Genomic DNA, 23,297 nt, shown 5'->3' on the forward strand with positions numbered 1-23,297 from the left:
TGTGATCAACACAAAATAAATGACCTTCACCTGGAAGATCCTTCATTACCTAACAAACTGAAGGAATAAGTTTTTGAGATGTTAAATAACCACCGATTGAATTACTTTTTTTTACCATAGTACATATGTAGTTACTTCTTTTTATATTAGCATCTTCATTTATGCCCACAAAAGCAGGGAACCAACTTATTTCAAAGTTTACACAAGCCCCATATAATTTATGTAATGGAAACTTTGTTGTCCAACAGCAGCTGTAGAAAAATAGTTTTGAAGGGTATGAATATAATTTCTGGCATCATGTTTCTGCTTTGAAAACTGAGGGATTTGTTTTACTAAGTGATATAGAACAAATCTCACACCTGATTATGATTTGGACCTTTACATCTTATACTTGTACAGTATATATCAGAAATAGTGTTGTTTATAATGTACACGAATACATTCATTATTCTCAGAGAAGTAGTATAGTATATATAAATATGTGCATATTTATACTTTTTTTTTTATCATATATGAGGCAGAAGTTCCAACAATAGTGGGAAAACTATTTAAGTGAGGAAAAGAGGAACGTGATTTTTTAATGAAAATGTAGCCTCTACACAGACCCTGATGTATATATTTACTTTGCTGATTTACTTAACTTTATTCACTTATTACTCATCTCTATTTTACTCTTTGCTATGTTACCTTTCAGAAAGGGACCTGTTCTTTGGAAGCTTGCACAGTATGTTTATGACCATTTAGCTTGTGCCATAAAAATACATGCTTTCCTTGAACAATAATGATAATAACTAATAACCTACATTGCACTGGCTTTAAATTCCTTTGGAAAACTGGTAGGGTTGTTCCATGGTATAACAACCTTGGGTGGAGGCACTGAAGCAAACAAGATGAGCTCCAAATCAGTACTGACTTCCTGTGATTCATAATAAGAGCAAAGCATTTGTCGAGTTAAGTCCAGAAGACAAAGCACTCATTTCCTTAACTTTATCTATCATCCCACTGCCCATCATTTCTGATGCTCACCCAGTGCAAAGTCACTTTAACATACAAATTTTAAAGGAATTAAATGTTAAAAGTATTTTGTATTTCTTCTGAAATTATGATACCAGAATATGCAAGCAGATAAAACTGTAAAATACAGTTTATAAGTATCACTACTTAATGATTGTATTCCAGTATTTTGAGACTGCTGGTGAAAGCAAAATATAACTGCTATAGCACACACACACAGCAGAAAACTTAGCATCATCAGTTCTGATAATGGTGTGAACATGATCTACCTGACCCACTTTTCAAAGACAAGGTGTTCCTTGTGAATGATCTATGTGCAGTAATGTTGCAGGGACTCAAGTGACTGTGAAGAATTTGGTCCCTGATGCCTCGTGAAGCTGAGTTTTACAAAGGCGTGCAAATATGTGTGGGGATATTTGGCTCAAGGAATGGACTCACCCACCAAGTTTACGGTTCCGAGTTTGGCATTGCTATTTTTTAGCAGTGATTATGCATTTTATCTTTCTCAAGTCCAGATAGGGAGGGTTGGAGCCAAGAAAATCATCAATACATAAAACATCTGCAAAAACAAATTATGAAATGAGCCATTCAGAAAATGTTAGAAGCTTGTGGCAAAGACTCCTCAAAAACACCAATGACCCCAACTAAGGATTAAGCTGACAGGAAGAAGTGATCAGTGCTGTCTTACCTATCTGTGAAGCTTTTTGGCCAATCTTGCTTCCTTTAAAGCATCTACAGTAAAGTCACAATGAGGGTAAACATGCACAATGACAAGGCAAGTAATAAGTCTAAGTCACAACTATACAAATATAATGTGTCCTCAGATTGTTATATAGAGAAAATATTCTATATCTGAAATTATAGACTTTGTTGAGTCAAGTTTATCACTTGGTATTCTTTGTTTACATCCAAAGCCCTTATACTGTACTTCAAGCTTATGCCCCCCCCCTCAAAAAAAATCCTTCAACTGCTCTTCCTATGACCCTGATTGGCCTGTGCTAAAATGACCTTGGTTCTGAGTCATAAACACTGCCTGATTGTATGGAACCTTTGTATAAATATCTTTGAATTACATATCAGTCTGGACAAGCATTTCCCTTTTACCCCTCCATGAGAGTCTTGACATTTGTCAAGCTCTTTGTACAGTCTTGACATTCCCTTTATTCATAAAGAACCTTTCTGTTGACTATGAGCCTCTAATGAATACCCCCATTAAAATAATGGCTCATATGTGTGTGACACATGGACAAACATGAATTGGAAAGATAGATAAGATAGTCTTTGTTTCCACTCCAAGCTTTGTTGGTCCAGAGAATCTTTTGTCAAATGTGGATTTCTGACAGGTCTTGCATTGTCTAAGTTATGGACCAAACAGGATGCACCTCCAGATTCAAAGCAACCTTTAGGTAAAATATGATGTTTGTAAAAATAATACTTTATGTAGTTACAACTTGCATAACAAAGCCCTTCAAATATAAACAATTCCTATTGCAAAGTATGTTTTGGGAATGAGACAACAGTAATTACACAGCACACTGGTTCACATGGAATGATTACAACACATCCCTTCAATGACAATCAAGCAAGAACTAAATATAATCGTCAGACTTCACAATTATTTAAATTCTGAGTAATTTTGCTTTTTCCTTAGAAGTCATGAATTGAGAATTAAATGTCAACAATAACAGAATCTATAGTTAGTATATTACTATGAAAAAATAAAGAACTTAAAATACCAATAACACGAACATAAGTTATTCAACAAATACATAAAAACCAAAATGCATGACAGCAGCTCAGTTCAGTAGGTCACGTGCTGAATGCAGGTTAATACAAGCCTACAACCGTAAAGCAATGAGTACTACTGCATATTAGTCACTTGCAGTATAAAAATACCATTTTCTGGCTAAAAGCAGTATTATCAATGTTGGTTAGTAAAATATAACAATCCAAATAAAGCACATTAATTGCACATATTGGTTACAACTTGATGAAGCCTCCTGCACCATTTATTTTAAAATCTAACATCTCATCCCCTGAAACATTATGCACAAAGCATTCAACATGAGTACACAATGGAAGCATGAGCTCATATATATTCCTTATAGACCACAGGACATTAACATGAAAGTAGTACACATAAATAACTAGTAGTCAAACCAAGAAGTGGAGAGTTCAGCTAGCATCCAATTGCCATTTGACATTCTTCTAACAATACTCAATCTCCCAGCATAACTAGTCATGTATACAATACTTCACATTACAAGAAGCATGTAAAGGACAATTTGGGCCTCAGGCCTCACTCATTCCAGGTCCAAGCAAGTGATCCATTTACTCCTAAAAAAATGTTAACTTTCAGCCCACAAGTTTTGTTTGCATTTCAGGTTGTATATGTACAAAGCAGCTCAACAATACCTTTCTATTTAACATCTCACAACAGACCATGATGACGATGATGAATCGATCATCATCTCATAACATTCTCCGAAGAAGCACAGGTTCGATGGTGCGGATCATAGAGACAAACCTGCCAGTAATAGGAATAACAAAAGATACAAAATGCAGCTTTAGTTCCACACCCACGTTAACAAGCTAATAGTTGTCAACGTCCCAATTTGGTTAGTACTGGCTAAAAGACTCTGTAAAACACTCATATAAATCAAATAAATGATAAGACTTTACTATTAGTCGTTGTAAAATTAACACCCACAACCAAGCTCTGCTGAATCATCTCATCTATATTTTTCAAAAAGAAACAGCACTCTTACCATACAAAAGCTAAGGAATGACAAAAGAAACTGCTGGGCATGGTAGTAAGATGAAGGGCACACAGACATAATGCTAACCACTATGCATTTGCGTGTTAGAAGAAAATTTTCAGAGTAAAACAATAAAAAAAATTGTTCCTAATATATATTTCTACTCTACGTGAGGGTGAGCACTCAAATCTGCTGGCTTTAATTGTATTTGTAGAGCAATATTTTATCTAATAAACTTGCCATTATAGCAAATTGCAAAACAAATTGATTACCATCCCAGTATTTAAACAATCTGATATGTCTGCTTTCCCCTCTAACAACCAGCAACACAAATCATCAAATGGAAACGTTTTCTTATAAACATGAGGATGAAATATACTTGCTATATCTAAAAATTAGCATATGTCTTTAAGATTTGTATTTTTCTTATATATTCAAACCAAAGCTTTTTATTTAAGGGTATTCCCAATGAAAGCTGAAAATAGTTGTTGAAGCTTTGTAACAATTGAATGGTGGTTGCTTGGCAAATTGAAAGGTACAACCCAATCATCTGTCGATAAACCAGTACTTTTCCTTTGGCATTTAGGATTATGTGGGGATGAGGTGAAAGTATGATAAAATGCAGTGGAATTTCGCAGTGGTGCTATCATCGCTAGTGTAGGTGACAGGGTCCCGCCCACTATCAGGACTGACAGGTACAACTCAACGGGAAACATCAATTCGTTTGAGCCAAAATACGTCCATTGCTTGGAGTTCGCTTACTTGCCTCACTGTAGCCAGCACTAGAAGAAAGAGAATCTTCTGAGTGAGGAACTTAGAGGAGGCAGAATGAAGAGGTTCAAAAGAGGAGCTCACAAGCCACTTTAAAACTACATCCAAATTCCAAGGGACTGAAGAGCAATTGTAAGTCTTGGAGGTCTCAAAAGACTTGACAAGATCACTAATATCTTGGTTCGTAGACAGGTTAAGGCCTCTGTGCTTGAACACTGAGCCACGCATAGCCTCCCCTAACAGTCTTGAGAAAGAGCAAGAAGTCCGCAATCTGGGCTACAGAGGTTTCAGAAAAAGACATGATTTTGTGCGCACCATCCTCTTAACACTGTCCACTTGGACTGGTAGAGCTTGCTAGAATTAGTTCTTCTACATCTAGCAACAGCTTCTGCAGACTTATGTGAAAATCCTTTTGCTCTGACGAGGCTCCTGACAGTCTGAAGCCTGTCAGGGCCAGAGCAGACAACCCCTGATGGTAGCTGTGAAAATGTGGCTGTTTGAGCAGCGACTGTTCTTGTGGAAGAAGTCTTGAAAAATCCATGGTAAGTCTCAGAAGGTCAGGAAACCACTACTTCCTCAGCCAGAAGGGAGCGACTAGTGTCATCGAGGCATTCCAATGAGACCTGAACTTGTGTAACACCTCCCGAATCATCCCGAAGGGGGAAAGGCGTAGATGTCTAGGCCTGTCCAGTCTACCAACATTGTGTCCATCGTCCAAGCTAAAGGATCCGGGACTGGCAAACACAAGAGAGGCAGTTGGTTGTTCTTTCAAGTAGCAAAGAGACCCAGCAGCTGGCTTCCCAAAGCCTCTAAGCAGATCATTGCAGACTTGGAATGCAAGGTCCACTCTGTGGGGAGAACCCAGACCACGGCCAACTGGTCCACCAGAACATTCACCTTCCCCACCACAAAGGTCTTTGGCTGCCTCGTAGAGAGTGAAAGAGTGGGTGGCGTCCTGCTTGCGAATGTAGGACGGAGCTGTGGTGCTGTCTGAGAAGATTGCAACTATTTTCCCCGAAACAAGTGGAGAAAAAGCTTGAAGGCCCAGATGAATGGCTTTCAACTCCTTGATGTTTATATGTAGCAATTTCTGAGCTGCGGTCCACGTCCCCGATACCTTCAGACTCCCTAACAGGAGTTCCCACCCTATGTCCAATCCAGGAAACTAAAATTCTCCAGGACCTTTTGCCAAGGCAAAAGCAGTACGACATGATGCGTCAACCAAGCTGGAGAAGTCCCCCTGGGAGGAGGCAGAAACTCCCAAGGAAGGCATTTCCCCAATGGCATAAAACCTGTACCTCCTCTTAAGAAGCTTCGAAGGAAGAAAGGTGAAAGTAACCTTGCCAGCAGCTTTCTTCGAAGTGAACCACTCATCAACCTCTTTCAATGCTTCCTTCGGAAGAAGAGGAGAGGACGAGCTTAGGAAGGCAGGAGTCAGAGGCATGTTTCTTCATCAAAAACAGAGGCAGGGGAGTCCGGAGGAGCAGGCTGGAAGAAGTCCGGGAAGTTCAACAACAGGAACCTTAGAAGACTCAGATAAGCCGAAGCAGGTACCGAATCATGGTCTGCTTCTTCCTCCTCTGACGAAACAGGGGAGAGAACTAAATCCTCAGATTTAGGAACCGTCCTCTTCTTTAAGAAAGTCATCAAATCCTCCAACTGATGCTTAAGTGGGGCCAAACAATCCTCTTGTGGCAACAAAAGAGGGAGAGGTAGCGATGGCGTCAGGCGCTTAGAAGAAGCAGGAGTCAAATGGTCCGAAGTTGGCGCCGAGCGAGAAGAAGTTGGCACCAAGCGAGCAGGCGCAAGTGCCTGAGACTGAGCAGCTGGTGCCAGGCACTCTGGAGAAGGAAGGAGCGCAAGAGCGCTTGGGCTGAGGCAGCGAGCGCTTATTACAAGAGCTCTTAGGAGACAAGATCAAGCGAACTTCAGCGCCAAGAGACTCCGGGCTATCCCAGGCCGCTTGTTGAACCGAGACGACAAAGGAGGCAGAACAGCAAAACTGAAAGAAGGTTGAGAACTAACAATGACTTCCTTAAGTCTCTTAACGGGAGAAGGAGAGCTGCCTGCAGCCGCAGAATGCCTATTCAAAGGACGAGAAACAGAAGACCTTCCATCCGACAACGAATCTTCGAATCAGACATACAATGCACACTAAAGGAGACACCTTTCCAGTGGCGCTCAGTTGACACCTGGGAATGTGTGACAGGCTCAACAGAGGGGACAACTGCCTGTGGGCAAACCCTACAAGCCTCCCTTCTCCTTCCGGTATGTCTTCTCCCCAGTGCAGGAGAGTGGGACAGGGACCTTCTCTAGAAGCACTGGTAGAACACTCAGCTGCCTCCTCAGAAAACATAACACTCTCACTTTACACTTTACTAGCACTGGTAGCACAAATATCTGGAACAGAAGCTTTATAAACAAAAGCCTTAAAAGATAAACCAAGATTCATGACCATATCAGCCAAAAACTCTAACTTCTTATTGACCCTAGACTCAAGAATGGCGATGGTGTTGGAATCAGAAGCATGGGAAGACGGTAAAGGAGTACATGGTCAATCAGTAGGAGGACTGAAAATTGGAGAAACAGAAGGGATAAGTGGGGAAGAAACAGCACTATCCTCAGCCACTAAAAGCAAAGGAGTAGCTTCTAAGCTAGCTCTATGCTCCACCCTAAAAGCAGCCTTCCTCTTCCTATCTTTATCAAGTTTATCAGAATGGGAACGATAAACCTTCCACTGCTGAGAATCCCAATCCTGACATTCCTGACAAGTAATCATCCCATTACAATCTTGTCCCCTACATTTAATACATTTAGTATGAGAATCATACACAATTTTACTTAATCTAGTTTTACATCCCTCGGTACAGAACCAAATGCTAGAAGAACTAGAATCTGACATGGCAAAATAGTGAAAAAATACAAAATAACCTAATGATTCACTAATTGCAAATAAAGGCAACACAAAATCTGAATACGGCACCATAAAACAGGAAAACAATCCAAAAAACCATCGATGTTGATTGGGAGCCGAGAGAAAACAAATTAACGTTTCCCGCTGAGTTGTACCTGTCAGTCCCAATAGTGGGCAGGACCCTGCCACCTACACCTGCGACGGTAGCGCCACCATGAAATATGATATTTTAACGATAAAATAAAAGTTTGTTCATACTTACCTGGCAGATATATATATAGCTGCATTCTCCGAAGGTCCGACAGAATTTCGATTTGTGGCACCAGTGCCGGTCAGGTGGTGATACCCATTCCCGCCCGCTGGGAGGCGGGTATCAGAAACCATTCCCATTTCTATTCAGATTTTCTAACACCACTGTCTCCTGAGGAGAGGAGGGAACAATATAAATATATATCTGCAGATAGGGTGAACAAACTTTATTTTATCATTAAAATATCATTTTGTTCATGAGATTACCTGCCAGATATATATATAGCTGAATACCACCTTTGGAGGGGGTAGAGACAGCCAAGAATTAGGAAAAAACCAATTATTGGTAAAATTATTTTAGTTCCTTATCTGATAGGCGTAGCTGACTGAGTGGTTACTGTCACTCTAGTCTGCTTCTGTTTACTAGAGACCCCAGCGAGGTAGTGACCTATATAAGGCTGGCGATTCTTAGATGATCTGTCAACGGGGCGTGACCACAATGTGACTAGATCTATAGCCCATACAAAGAGGACAAAAGAGCATTATAACCACCTAACAACCTAACCAAAGCGCTTAAACGTTGGTTTGCAAGGGATTGGGAAGACTGCCTCCAGTAGTCGACCCAACAACCACAAAAACACAATTAAAAGGGGATAGGATCAGAGTTACCCCCTGTCCCCAAGGTTGCTGAAGCAGCAATGTAAGGTCCCAGCGAAAAGCAATTTAGTATGCTACCTCAAACATCTTGCCAAGAGTGTGAGGCAAACACCGTAATTGACTTCAGCCAAAATGTGGCACTAAAAAATGTCACTGAGTACCATATTTTTCTTGAACGCCATGGAGGTAGCAACTGCCCTCACCTCGTGAGCTTAACTCTCAACAACTTGAAGTTGGAGTCGTCACAACTAGGCGTGCGTCCTTAATGACGTCCCTAATGAAGAATGCCAGTGCATTCTTCGACATAGGTTTAACTGGTTGCCTCACAGACCACCATAAAACATCCAATGGACCACGAGTGTCCTGTGTTCTTTTAAGGTAGTACTTGAGAGCTCTAACTGGACATAGAACTCCCTCAGGTTCCTGTCCAATAAGGTCTGCTAAACCTTTGATTTCAAAGTGTCTAGGCCAAGGGTTAGAAGACCTATCATTCTTAGCCAAGAACTTAGGGCTTAAAGAATAGACGGCATTGTGTTCCTTGAAGCCCACATGACGGCCTCGAACTCTCTCTCCCTTCGCCGCGAGGAATGCCGTTTCGAGTAACATCCTTAAGAAATGCAGAGTGGAGAGGCTCAAAAGGACTAAACATCAAAAACTTGAGCATTACGTCCCAAGTTCCAAGCAGGGGAAATCAGCTGAGGAACCTTGGGACGTCTTGAAAGAGCTCGTAAGATCGTGGAGGTCCTTATTGTCAGACAAAGCTAATCCTCTGTGTCTGAATACAATCGAAAGCATGCTCCGATAACACTTGATAGTCGGAACTGCTATATCGAGTTTTCCTCTTAAGAAGTAAGGAAAATCCGCAACCTGGCTCACAGTGATAGAGGAAGAGGAAAAGAAAAGCCCTTCTTTCTACACCAACCTTTGAAGGTTGCTCACTTCGCTAGATATATCCTTAGATGAAGAACTTCTGGCTCTAGCGATGGCCGTGCCACCTGGCCAGAAAAAACCCCTTCGCTCTGACCAAGTTTCGATAGTCTGAAAGCAGTCAGGTTCAGAGGCGGGGAGATTCAAAGATATCTCGTGAAGTGGGTTTGTATGAGCAGGTCTGCTCTCATAGGAAGGGTCCTCGGGAACGTCTACCAACCAGAAGAGAAACTCCAAGAACCAGTGGTTCAAGGCCAAAAAAACGTGGGGATGAGAGTCATCCTGTCGCCCCTTGTGAAGGCCGCGAACTTGCGTATGACTTCTCCCAGAATTTAGAAGCGGGAAAAAGGCGTAACATCTATTCCGTCCAATCCCAGGAAGAGCAACTATCGCAACTGCCCCAGGGTCGAGTACAGATGAGCTTTATAGAGGAGGGCCTCGCTGTTCTTGAGGTCGTGAAAATATCCACAAGATGGCGACCCCAAAATTTCCAAAAATCTTGGCAAACCTCCTGATGAAGGGTCCATTCCTTCGGCAGGAGTTGATAACGCCAACAGAGCAGGTCTGCTCGAACATTTTCGACCCCCTGCAACAAAACTTGTGAGAATCGAAATGTTACGAGCATAGGCTCAAAGAATAATAATCTCTTGCAAGGCTGAACAGGGAACAAGTAGTATTGTCCGAGTTTGCTAGAACTACACGATTGCAAACTTGGACCTCGAAGAATTGGCGAGCTAAAAGATAAGCCGCAAATCTTTTGAAGTCGATGTGCCAGGACACCTGTTCCTCTCTCCAGGTTCCTAACACTTCCTCTCCTCTAGTGTTGCCCCCTCCCCCCAACCTGTTGACGACCCTTGAAAAACAACACTAGGTTGGGGTTCAGAAGCTTGAGGAGATCCCTTTCTGCAATTCCGTTGGATCGAGCCACCACCACAGATCCTCTTTATAAAGGAAGAATTCTCAATTCCCTCTTTCAAGTCTTCCTTGCTTTGTCAGTTCTCCAACAAAAAGAACTGAAGAGGCCTGAGATGCAGACTCCCCAGAAAGCAAACTTCTCCAGCGAGGAAATGGTCCCCAGCAGACTCATTCCTTCCTTCACCTAGCATGTTTCCTTCCAAGAAGGCCGGAAACTTTTACGTACATAGAAGTTGCCGTTCTGACGGAGACGCTATAAAAGCCGCTGAATAGATCTGAATTCCCAGACACAATGGACAGTGAGGGGATCAGCTGCGACTTCTCCACAGACCAGAAGTCCCAGGGACTTCACGAGTTGCAGAGTCAACTGAAGGTCCTCCAGATACCTTTTCCGACGACGGCCTTTCCGAATCAACCAGTCGTCCAAGTAGAGTGAGATCTGACGTCGACAGATGCAACTGCATCGCAACGTTTTTCATGAGGACGTGTAAACACCCTCAGAGCAAAATGTGACGCCAACAGCATCTGGTGTTCCCAGGCGGTCAACCATCCAAGTACTGACCAGACCCGCGTTGCTTAACCGCTGATCGGACGAAGGCGGTGTTTTCAACGTGGTATGGCGTTAGTAGAGTCCAAAGCAGAGAGCCCTAACTGCAGGTACGTCCTAGTCCCCCAAGACAACCTGAGATACTTCACCGAACGTGGATGAATTGGGGCGTGAAGATAAGTATCTTGGAGATCCAAAGATACCATCCAATCCCGGGATGAAGGGCTCCTAGTATTGGCTGCGAGGTCTCCATCTTGAACTTTTCCTTCCGGACCAAGTTGTTCGACCTGTTGGACGTCCAAGGACGGGTCTCCAGCCTACTGAAAGTTTCGGGACTAGAAACAATCTGTAGTAAAATCCCGGGGAACACCGAGTCCAAGATCTGTTCGAGCAGGTCAAACAATTTTCTGTTTGACAGGAAGGCAGTTGGGAAACAAAAAACAAAAGAGGAGACAGGAAGGGAATCAAGTAACCTCTCTCCTAACAGTAGGAGGGACCAAACGTCTGCCCCTCACTCTTTCCAGGATTGTGCAAAATGAAGCCTGGTTGCAAAGGGAGTCTGGAGATGAAGGGAGTCACTTGCTACCTCTCTTGGAAGTGACATTCCTTCGGGAAAAAAAGGGAAAAAAACTCTCTCGTGGTGCGGGTGGGCGTGTTGCTTCCCATGGAAGCCCCTTTGTTATGCAAACATTTAGCTTTCGTTTACTTTTTGTATCTGAGATCGGTGCAAGCGTTATGAAGGAGATGCAGTTTGAATGTCGATAACTTTAGTTTTGAGAAAAACGATATTTTTTGCTTCTCTGTGTATTTATTTGCTTGCCGTTACACAGTTTGATGTTTTTATGACATAATGAAAAGCCAAAAAATAGACCTGCAAAGTAATATAACTTAAGCTAAATGAAGCTAAATAAGGCGGAGTGTCAAAACACGGCTGAGGTTGGCCAGTGCGACGTTTTACTTAGTCAAGCTCTGAGCTGCTACTGACTGACTGCCACTGACTGCCCTGCGGCATTCCTGTCTTTAAGCTGATCGTACTATGTCCACAGGGTTGCCATAGATCGCATTAGATATTATTTCATAGCTAAAAGGAAATTACCACCGATATACTGACAATATCATTACATTATATGAAAAATGTAATTTGACTATGATAGGTTACTGTTTTGTTTTATAACTTCTAACTGTGGCGAACTTTAAATAAAACTTTCTGAGAAGATAGTCAGGATATGTATGATGCCATATATAAAATATCCCAGAAAATTTTATTTCCGATTTTTTTCGTCAACGCTCCCCTTAAGACAAAGACAACTGCGAAGGTGGAGAGAGAGGAGCGGCGGTTGAAAAGTCTCAGGAAACAGATCCTTAAGAAAAAGCCAGAGTCTGATAATCAGAGGAAGAAGAAGAAAGCGAAAGAAGTTTCTCTTCATACAAAGGCTGTGGCGAAAGAGGATGTTCTTCCGCAGCTGGTGGGTCTTGAGTGAGTGGTGAAAGTAGTTCGATTCGCCCGATCGTAGCGGGAACTCCCGTGAGCGAAGAAGTCGATCAACTGAGTCGATATAGTAAACATAAAAAATGTGGGACGCTTCACGATTAGCGTGTCATCCTTGCGCCAAGAAACCATGCTAATCTCGTATCGTTCCAATTAGTATATGTAGGCTACTGCTGCGCAAGTACTGGCTAAATTAAGAAGGACATCAGATGTTGAAGCGGGTAGTTATGCGACATGATGAACAACTGGGACGGTGTCAACACAAGACTTGAAGCTATACAGTGAGCGGCGGAGGGCGTCATGGCGTCGCCGGCGAGGCTCCGTGGCAAGTACTGAAGAGAGTCACAGGCGTGGCGCAGCGGCGTCATGGCTAGCGCGCCCGCGCAGGTAGGAGCGCGGCGGCGTGAGCGCCACGAAGAGCAAGGCGCTCCTCGCGAGACAAGAAGAAAAGGCCAACACCTCAACTCGGGAAGGCGAATAGGAAGCCACTAAACACTCTCTAGCGACAGGCAGCTGCTGTAATCGTTCCCAAGGCGGGAGCGAAGGTGAAAGTCTGTACCTCTTAACAGGCAGATACGAATCTTGAAAGGTTCATGAGAGCATCCAGCTGTTGTTGCAAACCCAACAAAATCTTCAGCTTGGAGAAGCCACTCTCTCGGGAGAAGGGCTGAACCTGAGAGAAGGAAAGGGGCGAGACGTATACTTCCTTCCACAGGGGAAGAAGCTCTAGCCCTTGCCTTAGCGCGACTGGGAGGGGGTCAAGTAGAGTGATCATCGAAAAACACTTTATTCTCTTCTGCAGAGGAAGTTCCACGCAACTTTCGGGAAGAGTACAAACGTCTAGAGGAAGAGGGACGTGGCGTCCTCCCTCCTCTAAGCTTCTCTTAAGAGGCGAGAGTCCAACCGAGCTCCAACCCCGAGGCGGGGAGGGCGTGTCGGAGGGGCGAAGCAATCCTTCAGGGATGCGTGCCTGAGCACGATCCCTGGCAGCCTGGGTAGCGTCATCAGGACCTGCCGAAGGGACGCCAGATCGGTGGGAAGCCCCCGTAACCCTCATGCGGCTTTAAGCATGCCCCCTCCCTGGTCCTGGGAGTTCGAGGCAGAGGTCCAGGCCTAGAGGCATTATAGGGCCGATCTGACGCCCCCTCCACAACACTAGGGGCACTAGCACTAACACTATGCGTTTGAATTGCATTCACTTTTGGTTTCAGAGCACGCATTGACTCCACACGAGCCAGGGAATTACCTTCTGCAGCAACAAACTACAGGGTTAGTAATAAATTTATTACAGGGTTACTAGTAGGAGAAAACCCTGACTGTCCAACTAAGGATGCACTCTAGGAGGAAGATTCCCTCAGCCTATCACGCTCCAATTTAAGCATATAGGCTTCATATTCTTCCACTCACCCTCAGACAATCCCACACATTCATTACCGATTATCATAGAGCATTGAACACCCTTACATATATACATAAAGAGTGAGGAACTATCAAAGTCTTCGATAGCCTCACCTTACATTCACCCAAGCTACAGACTCGATAGCTAGAGGTAAGACATCTTAATTATAAGAAAAGTCAAAAGCAAAATCAAAAACGGTCCACAAACAGCGTATGCCAAGTCACAGATCCAGTCGAATACCAAAAAACAAACCAAAATACTTAAGTGACAACAAATTTCCGAAATCCAAAGGCGGAGGAACTGACAACAGGTGTTGACAGTCCGGCGACAGAGAAAAATCTGAATAGAAAATGGGAATGGTTCCTGATACCCGCCTCCCAGCGGCGGGAATGGGTAGGGTACTAACCACCTGACCGACTGCGTGTGCGCGAAATTTGAAATTCTGTCGGACCTTGGAGAATACAGCTATATATATATCTGGCAGGTAAGTCTCATGAACAAATTGAATTTTTGGTCTGTCGTGGTAGGAAGCTGTTAGCTATGTAATTGCTTGGTATTGCTTCAGCATATAGGGGTCCTCTGGCAGGGCAGAGCAGAAACCATTCTGAACCACAAATCAGGCTGTTCACCTACTCTAAGTCTAAGCTGTCCTCTCATCTCAGGAGCAAACCCGAGATCATTATGCTTACAATGAATTAACCCAATGACTTCACAGAACTGCCACTCTATCTTGGCCTTCATAGGTTCTGAAGAATGACCCTCAGGTGCTAACGGAAACTTTGCAGATCAAGAAGGTCCCTCTCCCAGTGGAGAGTTAACTGACATACTAGTCTGCCGAAGTGACTACCTTGGGGATCATGGTCACGAATACTCAGACCTACTAGTAAAAGTCTTAAACCAGGAATGGTTTGAACTACTGTCTCCCTGCTAAGACAATTCCCTATGAACAGCCAAAGCTGAATGAGGAGAAGGCCTGGGAGAGTGGGCTAAGTGATATCATGAGTGCACACAGCAGAAGACAAGCAGGAAGAACAAGATCCCCTCTAACGGGGTAACAATCACAAAAGTCATCGTGATACTTGGTCACACGGGAACCTTAAGTCACCATAAACAGTTCCAGAGTAAGTGTATGCATAAGAACTAAGGGCAACATCAACTCTCACAGCTGTACCTCGGGAGAAGCAGGAGCAGCAAGGGAAGAGTTGAAGGCAGTTCTCTTTTCCCAAAAGGAATGGAAAGACAACAAGTCATGAGCATATTCATACAACTCCAAGTCAACCATACCAACAGTAGGCATCTCCCTCTGGCACAAGGAAAGTTTGGAAATATTAATTCTGAAGTACTTCACAGACTCTGTCTACATACCTGGAGCAACTAGGAAGTCAAGGAGGATCACTGAATTGTTGGAGGAGTCAGAAATGAAGATTACAGAAGGTTCACCACTATGAAAGGGGACTCTTTCAACTGAAGAAACTAACAATCACTTCTCAATCTTCCTGCACGTCTTCTCATAGCATTTCCACTGCAAAGGATACAAGCCAGCACATTCTTCACAGGGCAAATTAGGACTGCAGAACCTACCCCGTACATCTACACTGAGAAAGCCCTAATGCAGTCACAAAGCAAATAATCATCAATACAGAAAATGTTCAAGTCAGCAAAAAATGAACAAGATGTCTGCACAAGACAGCATCCAAAGAAAACTGTAAAGTTACCAAAAGAATACCATAAGTACCCCACCACTCACCTAGCTACCAACAATTAACAATCTTGTTACTAAGCTTCAAAGCCCATTTCAAACTCAAGTGGGAAATACTCCTATATAAAAGGTAACTGTTTGTACTTTCATTAGAACAGTAAGATCTCTAATTCACTTCATACATCCTATTAGGATCACAATACAGAATAAGATGTTTAAAATGTATACCATATTTTCTGATATATACAGCAAGCTTCTTCCCAGTCATGGAAAATCACCCTGCATCTTATTGAGTCAAGGTCAGTGTCAGGTCTAAAGGGATAGTCAAATAAATTATGATGCTAGTAACTGTGCTGGACATAAAAAAAAAATAGCTTCAATTTCCTCCTTCTTTACAAATTTAACTAAAACTCCCTAATATATACTAACAAAAAAAGTTACATGAAAATTGTCCTACCCACCATAAACACAAGCATATCAGTGTTAAAAGTTTTCATATTGTGACCAGTGATCTCTTATTTTGTTAAGAGTTTACAGTACTGTACTATGAACAGACATACAGTTCATAACTGCGATAAAGTTTAACACTTACCTATAAAATGTAATGAAATAAAATATAAAATTAAGCTTCGTCTCAAGACAACATTTTATCAGTTGTCTTTTACATCTTGCTGAAAGACATAAACATTCCTTAGGACTTTGCAAGTTCAAGTAACCAACACATTTTAGATGGTGTGATGACTGTGTAAATTTTCATATACCCAACTAAATAAAAAAATAACATAGCTATCAAATATCTTTAAAAGGCTTAAAATGACTGTCCAGTATCAGTAAATAACAGCATGTATACAGAAGAGAGAGAGAGAGTTATACAGATGTTCAACACCACTAAATAATACAGTACTGTACAGTACTTTGAAATTTCTGCTATACCACATCCATCATTATGAAAAGTAAATAATTAAAAAAATTAATTTGTTTAGTATTACGTATGACCCTTATCCTTCTGATACAACTTTTTTTAATAACTATAGTATCTGTGCTGCCAACTGTGACATCTGGGTGACTGAATAAAGTGTCATCAAATATCAGGATGTTCCTTAATCTCAAGTTTGAATGAATCAATGCACAATAGTACTTAGCAACAAAGAGCAAACTTTGGGGACAGAAGGCCATTCAGCGCCATAATTAAAAACCCAAGATATGATAGGAAATGAGAGGTGTGAAACGTTAGATTAAAATATACTGAGAATGTGGAAGGAAAACAAATGAAAAATTAAAAAGATAGAAAACAAATAAAAAAGCTGGCTACAATTTTCTAAGTTTTCCTAAAAATTCTAATTGTCTTTAAAAATGGAATGAAGGCAGAAAAAATATTGTGGTTATTCTGCAAGACCTCTTCCTCTTATCCTACTATCAGTATGAGGTCAGCTAGCAGATCTAACAGGGTTCCCTTTCTGCCTTTACTCTAGATCTTGTATTATGATATATCAGCATAAATAGCTAAGTGACTCTTCCAGCAATACTCTTGCTTTTGCAACAGTACCATCTTGCAAGTCTATCAAATACTGTACCTTTTCAATATCCACAAATATACAGCATCACCTCTTCCTTTTCTATGGTACTTACTAATATACAACATCTCCCTATTCTTGAATTCCCTAATATGAAGCCTTAAGGACATTTGTTGATTTTAAGTTTTCACATTTCCTCCAAATTTTCACAGTACGTGACATCAAACTTATTCCTTTATATACTTTACAAACTTCAGAGCACCCCCTTTTTTGTTCATTATTTAGTGGCCATATTTGCTTGGAGGTAAGAAATAATTTAACCATCATGGTGTGCATGCTAAAACTGTTATTTTCATAATAAAATTAAGTTTCATTTATACTTACCAAGTAATTACAGTTATACTTTCCACTCACGCAGCAGCTTAAATTTTAAAATCCGCAGTAGTGCTCCGATTGTTTAGTGTAAGTGACCAGTCCTGCCCACTAATGGGAATACCAGGAACGACTTAGCAGACAACCTCATTCTGTTTCTGCCCTCATGTCCACTGGAAGGGAGGAGGGTGCGCTCTGACTCTGTAATTACTTGGTAAGTATATATATAATTTTATCATGAAAATAACATATTTATATAAGTAATTACCAAGTAATTACATAGCTGATTCCCACACTGACAGGAGGTGGGAGACATGGAAATATTCCATTCCAAAACATTAAGATAAGTAATGAATTTGAAATAAAAAAAAAAGCTGCTAGCATTGGAAACAAGGCTTGTTGTTTCCTTATCAGTTAAAGAGAGCCATTGCAGGAGAATACTGCCTCTGGTTGGTGCCCATCTTAACCTGTAGTGGCGCGGCAGTATAGCTGAGGATTGCCTCTACGTAAGTGGGAGCTTTGTAGCCCAGGAGTATTCCGTTGGCTGGCAAAGCATCACTGTTTTGACTTCAAGAAGAATTTAGAAGTGAAGAACTATTGCACTTCCAATGGGCCGATTGTCAAACGGCAGTGAGTGACATATTGAACCTGAAAGCTAATGAGGTAAAAGCAATTCTGGCATCTTAGCTTTCCTTTAACAGGTAGGCAAATCATTTTCCTGCATCTGAGAGTGCATCTCAAAAACACAGTTCATTGGAGATGAAGGACAATGCATTTGTAGACTGAGTGTCTTGTCTGGACACTCTACGTATGGATGGCTCTCTCTTTAAAATGCTTTTTCAGGTAAAACCTGAAAGCTCAAACTAGACATTTCGCTCACTCTCCCAGAGCCAGGGATGTCCAACAATCACTTAAGGAAGAAAGCACAGACCCTGTCTGCCTGAGCAGAATCTGCTTGCCTGTCTATATTTAGAAGCTCACCAACTCATTTGGTATTTGCCAGGGCTACAAGGAACAGGGATTTCTAGTTGAGATAAGAGTCATGGAACAGAGAAGCTCGATAGAGGGGCCCGTTAACCACTCGAGAGCTACGTCCAAATTCCAATATATGGAGTAGATTCCTCTCTGCCTTGGAAGTCTCGAAAGACTTCATGGTGGCTTAGATCTTGGTTAGAAGATAAAACTAGACCTTTGCATTTACATACTAAGCCTAGCATTGCTCTATGCCCCTTGAAGGTGGAAGAAGAGAGCCCCCTTTGTGATCCTCAGGTATAGGAGGAGTTTTGCTATCTGAGCTAAAGAGGAATTCGCAAACGAGATGTTATAGCTGTTACACCATCGACAGAAGAATGCCTACTTAGATTGGAGTACTTGGCAAGAAGACTGCTATCTGCATCTTGCAACAGTCTCTGCAATCGGTCTTGAAAAGTTCACTTCTTCCAGGCAAGCTCCCGGACAGTCTGTAAATCTGTCCGAGAAAAGAGTCATCCACTCTTAAGTGGTATCTTTTGCAGTGAGGTTGTCTGAGTAGATATGGACTGTGGAAGTAACCGTGAAGAGTCCACCAACAACCATATCTGGTTCGGGAACCAATATTCATGGTCCAGAACAGGGTTAAGAGTGTTATCGTTACGTTGCAATGAACCTGAAAACTTCTTCAGCCCTCCCTTGACCAAGTTAGAATGCAGAAGGGCGTTAAAGGTCCAGGTTGGGCCTAACTTGTAGTATGGCGTCAGTTGCCCGTGCAAGAGGGTCTAGGATTGGAGAACGAAATGAAGGAAGGCAACGGTTCCTTAAGGTGGCAAACCAGAGAGAGAGAGAGAGAGAGAGAGAGAGAGAGAGAGTTCCTTCTTTTCCATATGCTTAAGGACTGTGGTTTTGAACCAAGATTACCACAATCTAGGTGTGAAAAAGGCCCAAGAACCATTGAAGCCATGAGTGTGAAGCTTTCAGCTATCTGATAGAGATGAGAATATACTTAGGACTGTGGTCTTGTGACAAGATTACCACAGTCTAGGAGTGAAATTGGATTGTCAAACATTAAAGCTGTAAGTGAAAAGCTTTCTGCTATCTGACAGAGATGTTAATATGCAGGCAGTCACCGGTTATCAGTGGGGGTTCCATTCTGAGGGTGTGATGATAACTGAAAATCGCCACTAACAGAAAATTGGCACCTCTGTTAGGTAAGCACCGATAAGTGGAAATCAGTGTTTTCCGGCGCCGAAAATTGCCGATTTTCCTCACCAGACAAGCGCTGTAAAACCGGATTGCTGTTAACCTGGGACTGCCTGTACTTAGGACCGTGATCTTGTAACAAGATTACCACAGTCTAGGAGTGCAACAGGGTTGATAAGCATTGAAGTCGTAAGTGAAAAGCTTTTAGCTACCTGAGAAGATTCTGTTATTCCGAGGGCCGCGTTCCGCAAACTATCCGGTTTCCCAAGCAGACTTCCCAACCCACATCCTAGGCGTTTGAATGGAAAAGTAGATCTGGTGTTGTAGCATGAAGGCACTTCCCTTACAATGGTTTATGTTTGGACAGCCACTGCTGTAGGTCTGACCTAATTCAGGGCTAAGAGGAAAAACAAGTGCCCAGCTGTGTTTCCCTTCCCCAAATGTTAGAAAGCCTCCTCGCACTTTCCTTTGAAGGTAATTGAAGAAGTCAGTCGTCCAAGTAAAGAATGACGTTCCAGAACATGGAGTCAAACGCTAGAGGGTGAGGACTTGAGAGTGCCCTTGAGAGGCTGGAACACAGATCCTCGCGCTAGAGAACTCTGTCCTGCCAGACAGACTTGAGATACTCCCAGAGTCTGGCAGGGACATGGAAGGATACTTCCTGCATAACTCAGGTCTTCATCCAAATGCCCTTGGAGATTGGATGACAGAATTGTCTGGTTCATCTCTATCCTGAATTTTGTCTTCTATTCTGAGAAAAAAGGGGCGTTGTGGGCCGTGCATATTCGCTGACTACTATGTAGTCTCACGGACAACCGAAGGAACTTGCAGATCCTCGTCCCAACCTGCAGACCACCATAAGGACTAGCTGCCGAGCCTGTGGACTTTTTGACAGTCGGTGGACACTTGGACATTCGAGCGGACTCAATTATAATGGACTCAATAACACTATACACAGGCCGAAGACATATGCAGAAAACATGGAAACCTAGCAAAGACATATCTGTGGGTTTGACAAACTGAGACAAACCCTTCTGCAGAACAGACACAGTTCTCTCAACTGTGTCCTGAGGGAAGAGGAAATGTGAGCCCAGAGGTGAAAATAACAGGGCTGAATGCGATTGTGTGATTCCCTGAGCAGTAAGAAAGCACCCAAGTTTTCTCTTCTTGAGGTTTCAAAGTACTGTTAAGAGTGGAGATCTCTAAAAGACACCTCAGTTGTTCTTACCCACAAAGAACAACCAGAGCTCCTGCTGTCCAAGAGGAGGGAGCTTTCTTCACAAGCCCAAAAATAACGAAAATGGGACGTCCTTATACACAGACTAATGCTCTCCATATGGTGCCCAGATACGGGAGACTGATACTGAAGAATTGGTGCCAGGCTATTGGGAACTGGTGCCATCATTTGATGGCGTTCAAGAAAGAACAACAGTGTGTTCTAAAAAACTGTCTGTGAATGGGTGATAAATGTTCACAGGCAGGAGACAAGTACTGGATATATATCGATGTTCTGCAGTAGGCACCAAGCGTTCTGGAATTGGCACTGACTGTTCGGGAATCGGCGCCGAAATTTTGGCAACCAGTGCGCAAAGATAATCAAGCGGGCGCTCGGGAGCAGGCACTAAGCACTCGGAGACTGTGACTGTCAAATGTCGCAGACAAAAAACTCTCTAGCCCATTGGAACATAATAGGAGACATCTCGTCACAACATCTCTTCAAGGGTTGAGAGGCGCCATGAAAAACACCTAGAACGCCTCTTGTCAGGGTTAATGCTGAGTCCGACAACTGGTGGGCACTAAAAGGGATGTCTCTTCCAACGGCAGTCTGAGGGTCTTCCACTACATGAACTGTGAGTGACAGGTTCTACCAGAGAGGTGACTCCGTGGGCAAATCCCATCAACCTCTTTTGGACCTCTGGTATATCTTCTTTCTTCCGTCTAGGAGTGTCAGGGGGACCTCTGGAGCCACTGGACGCTTGGAAGTTGCTGGGCGCCTAGGAGCGCTGGACAAGAGTTTTAGCGCCAAATACTGGTGCTCCACAACTGGAAGTTCAGGAGACAAGCACCATGGACTCCCAAACCGGAATCTATATCACTAAAGCACATAATTTTGGACACCCTTTCAATGGTTGCCTGCCGATGCCTAGGACTAGACAACAGGTTTAGTGGAGCAGGACAGTGACCTTTGGTCTAGGAGATCTGACAGGCAGGATAGTCACCTCCTCCACTGCACAGCACTACACTATCACAAGGTTAACCTCTGTTAACCCATAAACAAGGCTGGCAAAGGCACAGGAAGGAAGCTAGAGAGCCAGGTGTTCGGGAGCTGGGTGCTCCCAGGACATGAATGGCGCCAGGTGTAGCTGGGCGCCAGGCGAGGTAGTAGCTCCAGAAGCTAGTGAGCACTCATAGGTGGTCGGAGCCAAAGCTAGCGGGCGCTCCTGGGAGCTCGGCACTGAAGCTAGCAGGTGCTCCTGGGCACTCAGCACCAAAGCTAGCAGGCGCTCCGCACGGAAGCTAGCAGGCGCTCCTGGGTGCTTGCCGCCGAAGCTAGGGGGCACTCCTGGTCTTGGCGCAGATTCTCGGCTGTCAAGAAAGTCTATTCTTCCAAAAGCCCATTGCCGCCAAAATAAGTAATTACTCTCCTTACCACGTTCTATCCTTACACTTTTTCAGTTCTCTGCATAGGAAAGTGTAATAAGAAAATGTTGTAAATCAATTCTTTACCACCAATTGTTTTGAAGTACACATAGTACCATCACCCAAATGAATGAATGATTTTAAGTTATCAGGCGTCGTGACTTCTATGGTCATTGAAACATATCTCAATTTTTTATCAAACATTATTTGAGACTTCCAATATGTATTCGCCACTGAAAACATCGGTTCGGTAGCGAACATGATATTTTCATTATAATACGCTACTCAGTAAAGGAGAGTTAATCAATCGATTGCAAAATTGAAGTATGATAAACTTGAATCAGATCTTAATAACAAAACAATAAAATACTGATCCTGAAAGCCGTAGGCTTTAAGGCTACTTGAAATCAGTGCTAATATTTCACCAAAATCAGGTTATCTAACCGGCAAATAATAAACAAAGCTGCTGCAAACACCTGATGTTTACACTGAGCATGGCAGAGAGAGAATGAGGTTGTCTGTTAAGTTGTTCCTAATATTCCCGTTAGTGGGTGGGATTGGTCACCAAGACTAAACAATCGGAGTGCTACTGCGGATTTTAAAATTTAAGCTGCCGCACGAGTGGAAAGTATAGCTATGTAATTACTTGGTAAGGTACTTATATGAAAATTGAATGTAGAACTACAATTCCTTTTTTATATACATAGTACAAATAAAAGTGGTGCAATTCTATACTGGGAATGCAATCAGTGAGAGCAAAAAACAGCAACTGATATTTCAGAATTCTGACTATGGATACACTTCATGCAAAAACCGGAGGCCTTGGTCTGCAATATCTCCTTAATAAAGTCACACTTGGCATATCAAGCGCCTACATCTCTAGATGAAGTTGCTCTCTTTCAAAAACCAAATTACTCTTTTTAATATTACTACAGAAGCTGCAACTATAGCTATTAGAGCAGAAGGCTACAAGCCCAAGGGCTCCAATAAGGAAAGAATCCCAGTATGTAAAAAGAAATATATATGTAGAGAATAAACTTTAGAAAATTAATACAATTAATCAAACTGAAATGACTCATGTAAGCTTGCTTAATAAAAAGCATATGTACATACCTAGTTTGAACTTAAGTTCCAACAATCCAATGAGCTCCATGACAGAAAATAATTCCATAATTTGGCTAAACTGGAACAAAGCTTCAGAAAACTGAGTGGTATTGGACCTCTTAAAAAGGTAAAACCAGCAACGTTTTGACATA

The 23,297-nt window shown here is 42.5% G+C and overlaps 1 protein-coding gene and 1 pseudogene across 4 annotated transcripts in view; both read right to left on the minus strand.

The window, feature by feature from the left end:
• Nucleotides 1–23,297, minus strand: part of Mgat1 (alpha-1,3-mannosyl-glycoprotein 2-beta-N-acetylglucosaminyltransferase) — a 118,033-nt gene that overhangs the window by 89,638 nt on the left and 5,098 nt on the right. For 2 of the 4 annotated variants that reach the window (XM_067081544.1, XM_067081534.1), the window contains exon 2: nucleotides 3,430–3,541. The exons of the other annotated variants lie outside the window; for them this stretch is intronic. In XM_067081544.1, coding sequence (XP_066937645.1) covers nucleotides 3,430–3,459 — 30 coding nt within the window. In that variant the 5' untranslated portion in view covers nucleotides 3,460–3,541. The remainder of the gene's footprint in view (nucleotides 1–3,429; nucleotides 3,542–23,297) is intronic. 4 annotated transcript variants of the gene reach the window in all.
• On the minus strand, nucleotides 12,322–12,419 carry LOC136829043 (U6 spliceosomal RNA; annotated as a pseudogene).

This window comes from Macrobrachium rosenbergii, chromosome 3, assembly GCF_040412425.1.
Source record: "Macrobrachium rosenbergii isolate ZJJX-2024 chromosome 3, ASM4041242v1, whole genome shotgun sequence".
Lineage (NCBI taxonomy): Eukaryota > Metazoa > Arthropoda > Malacostraca > Decapoda > Palaemonidae > Macrobrachium > Macrobrachium rosenbergii.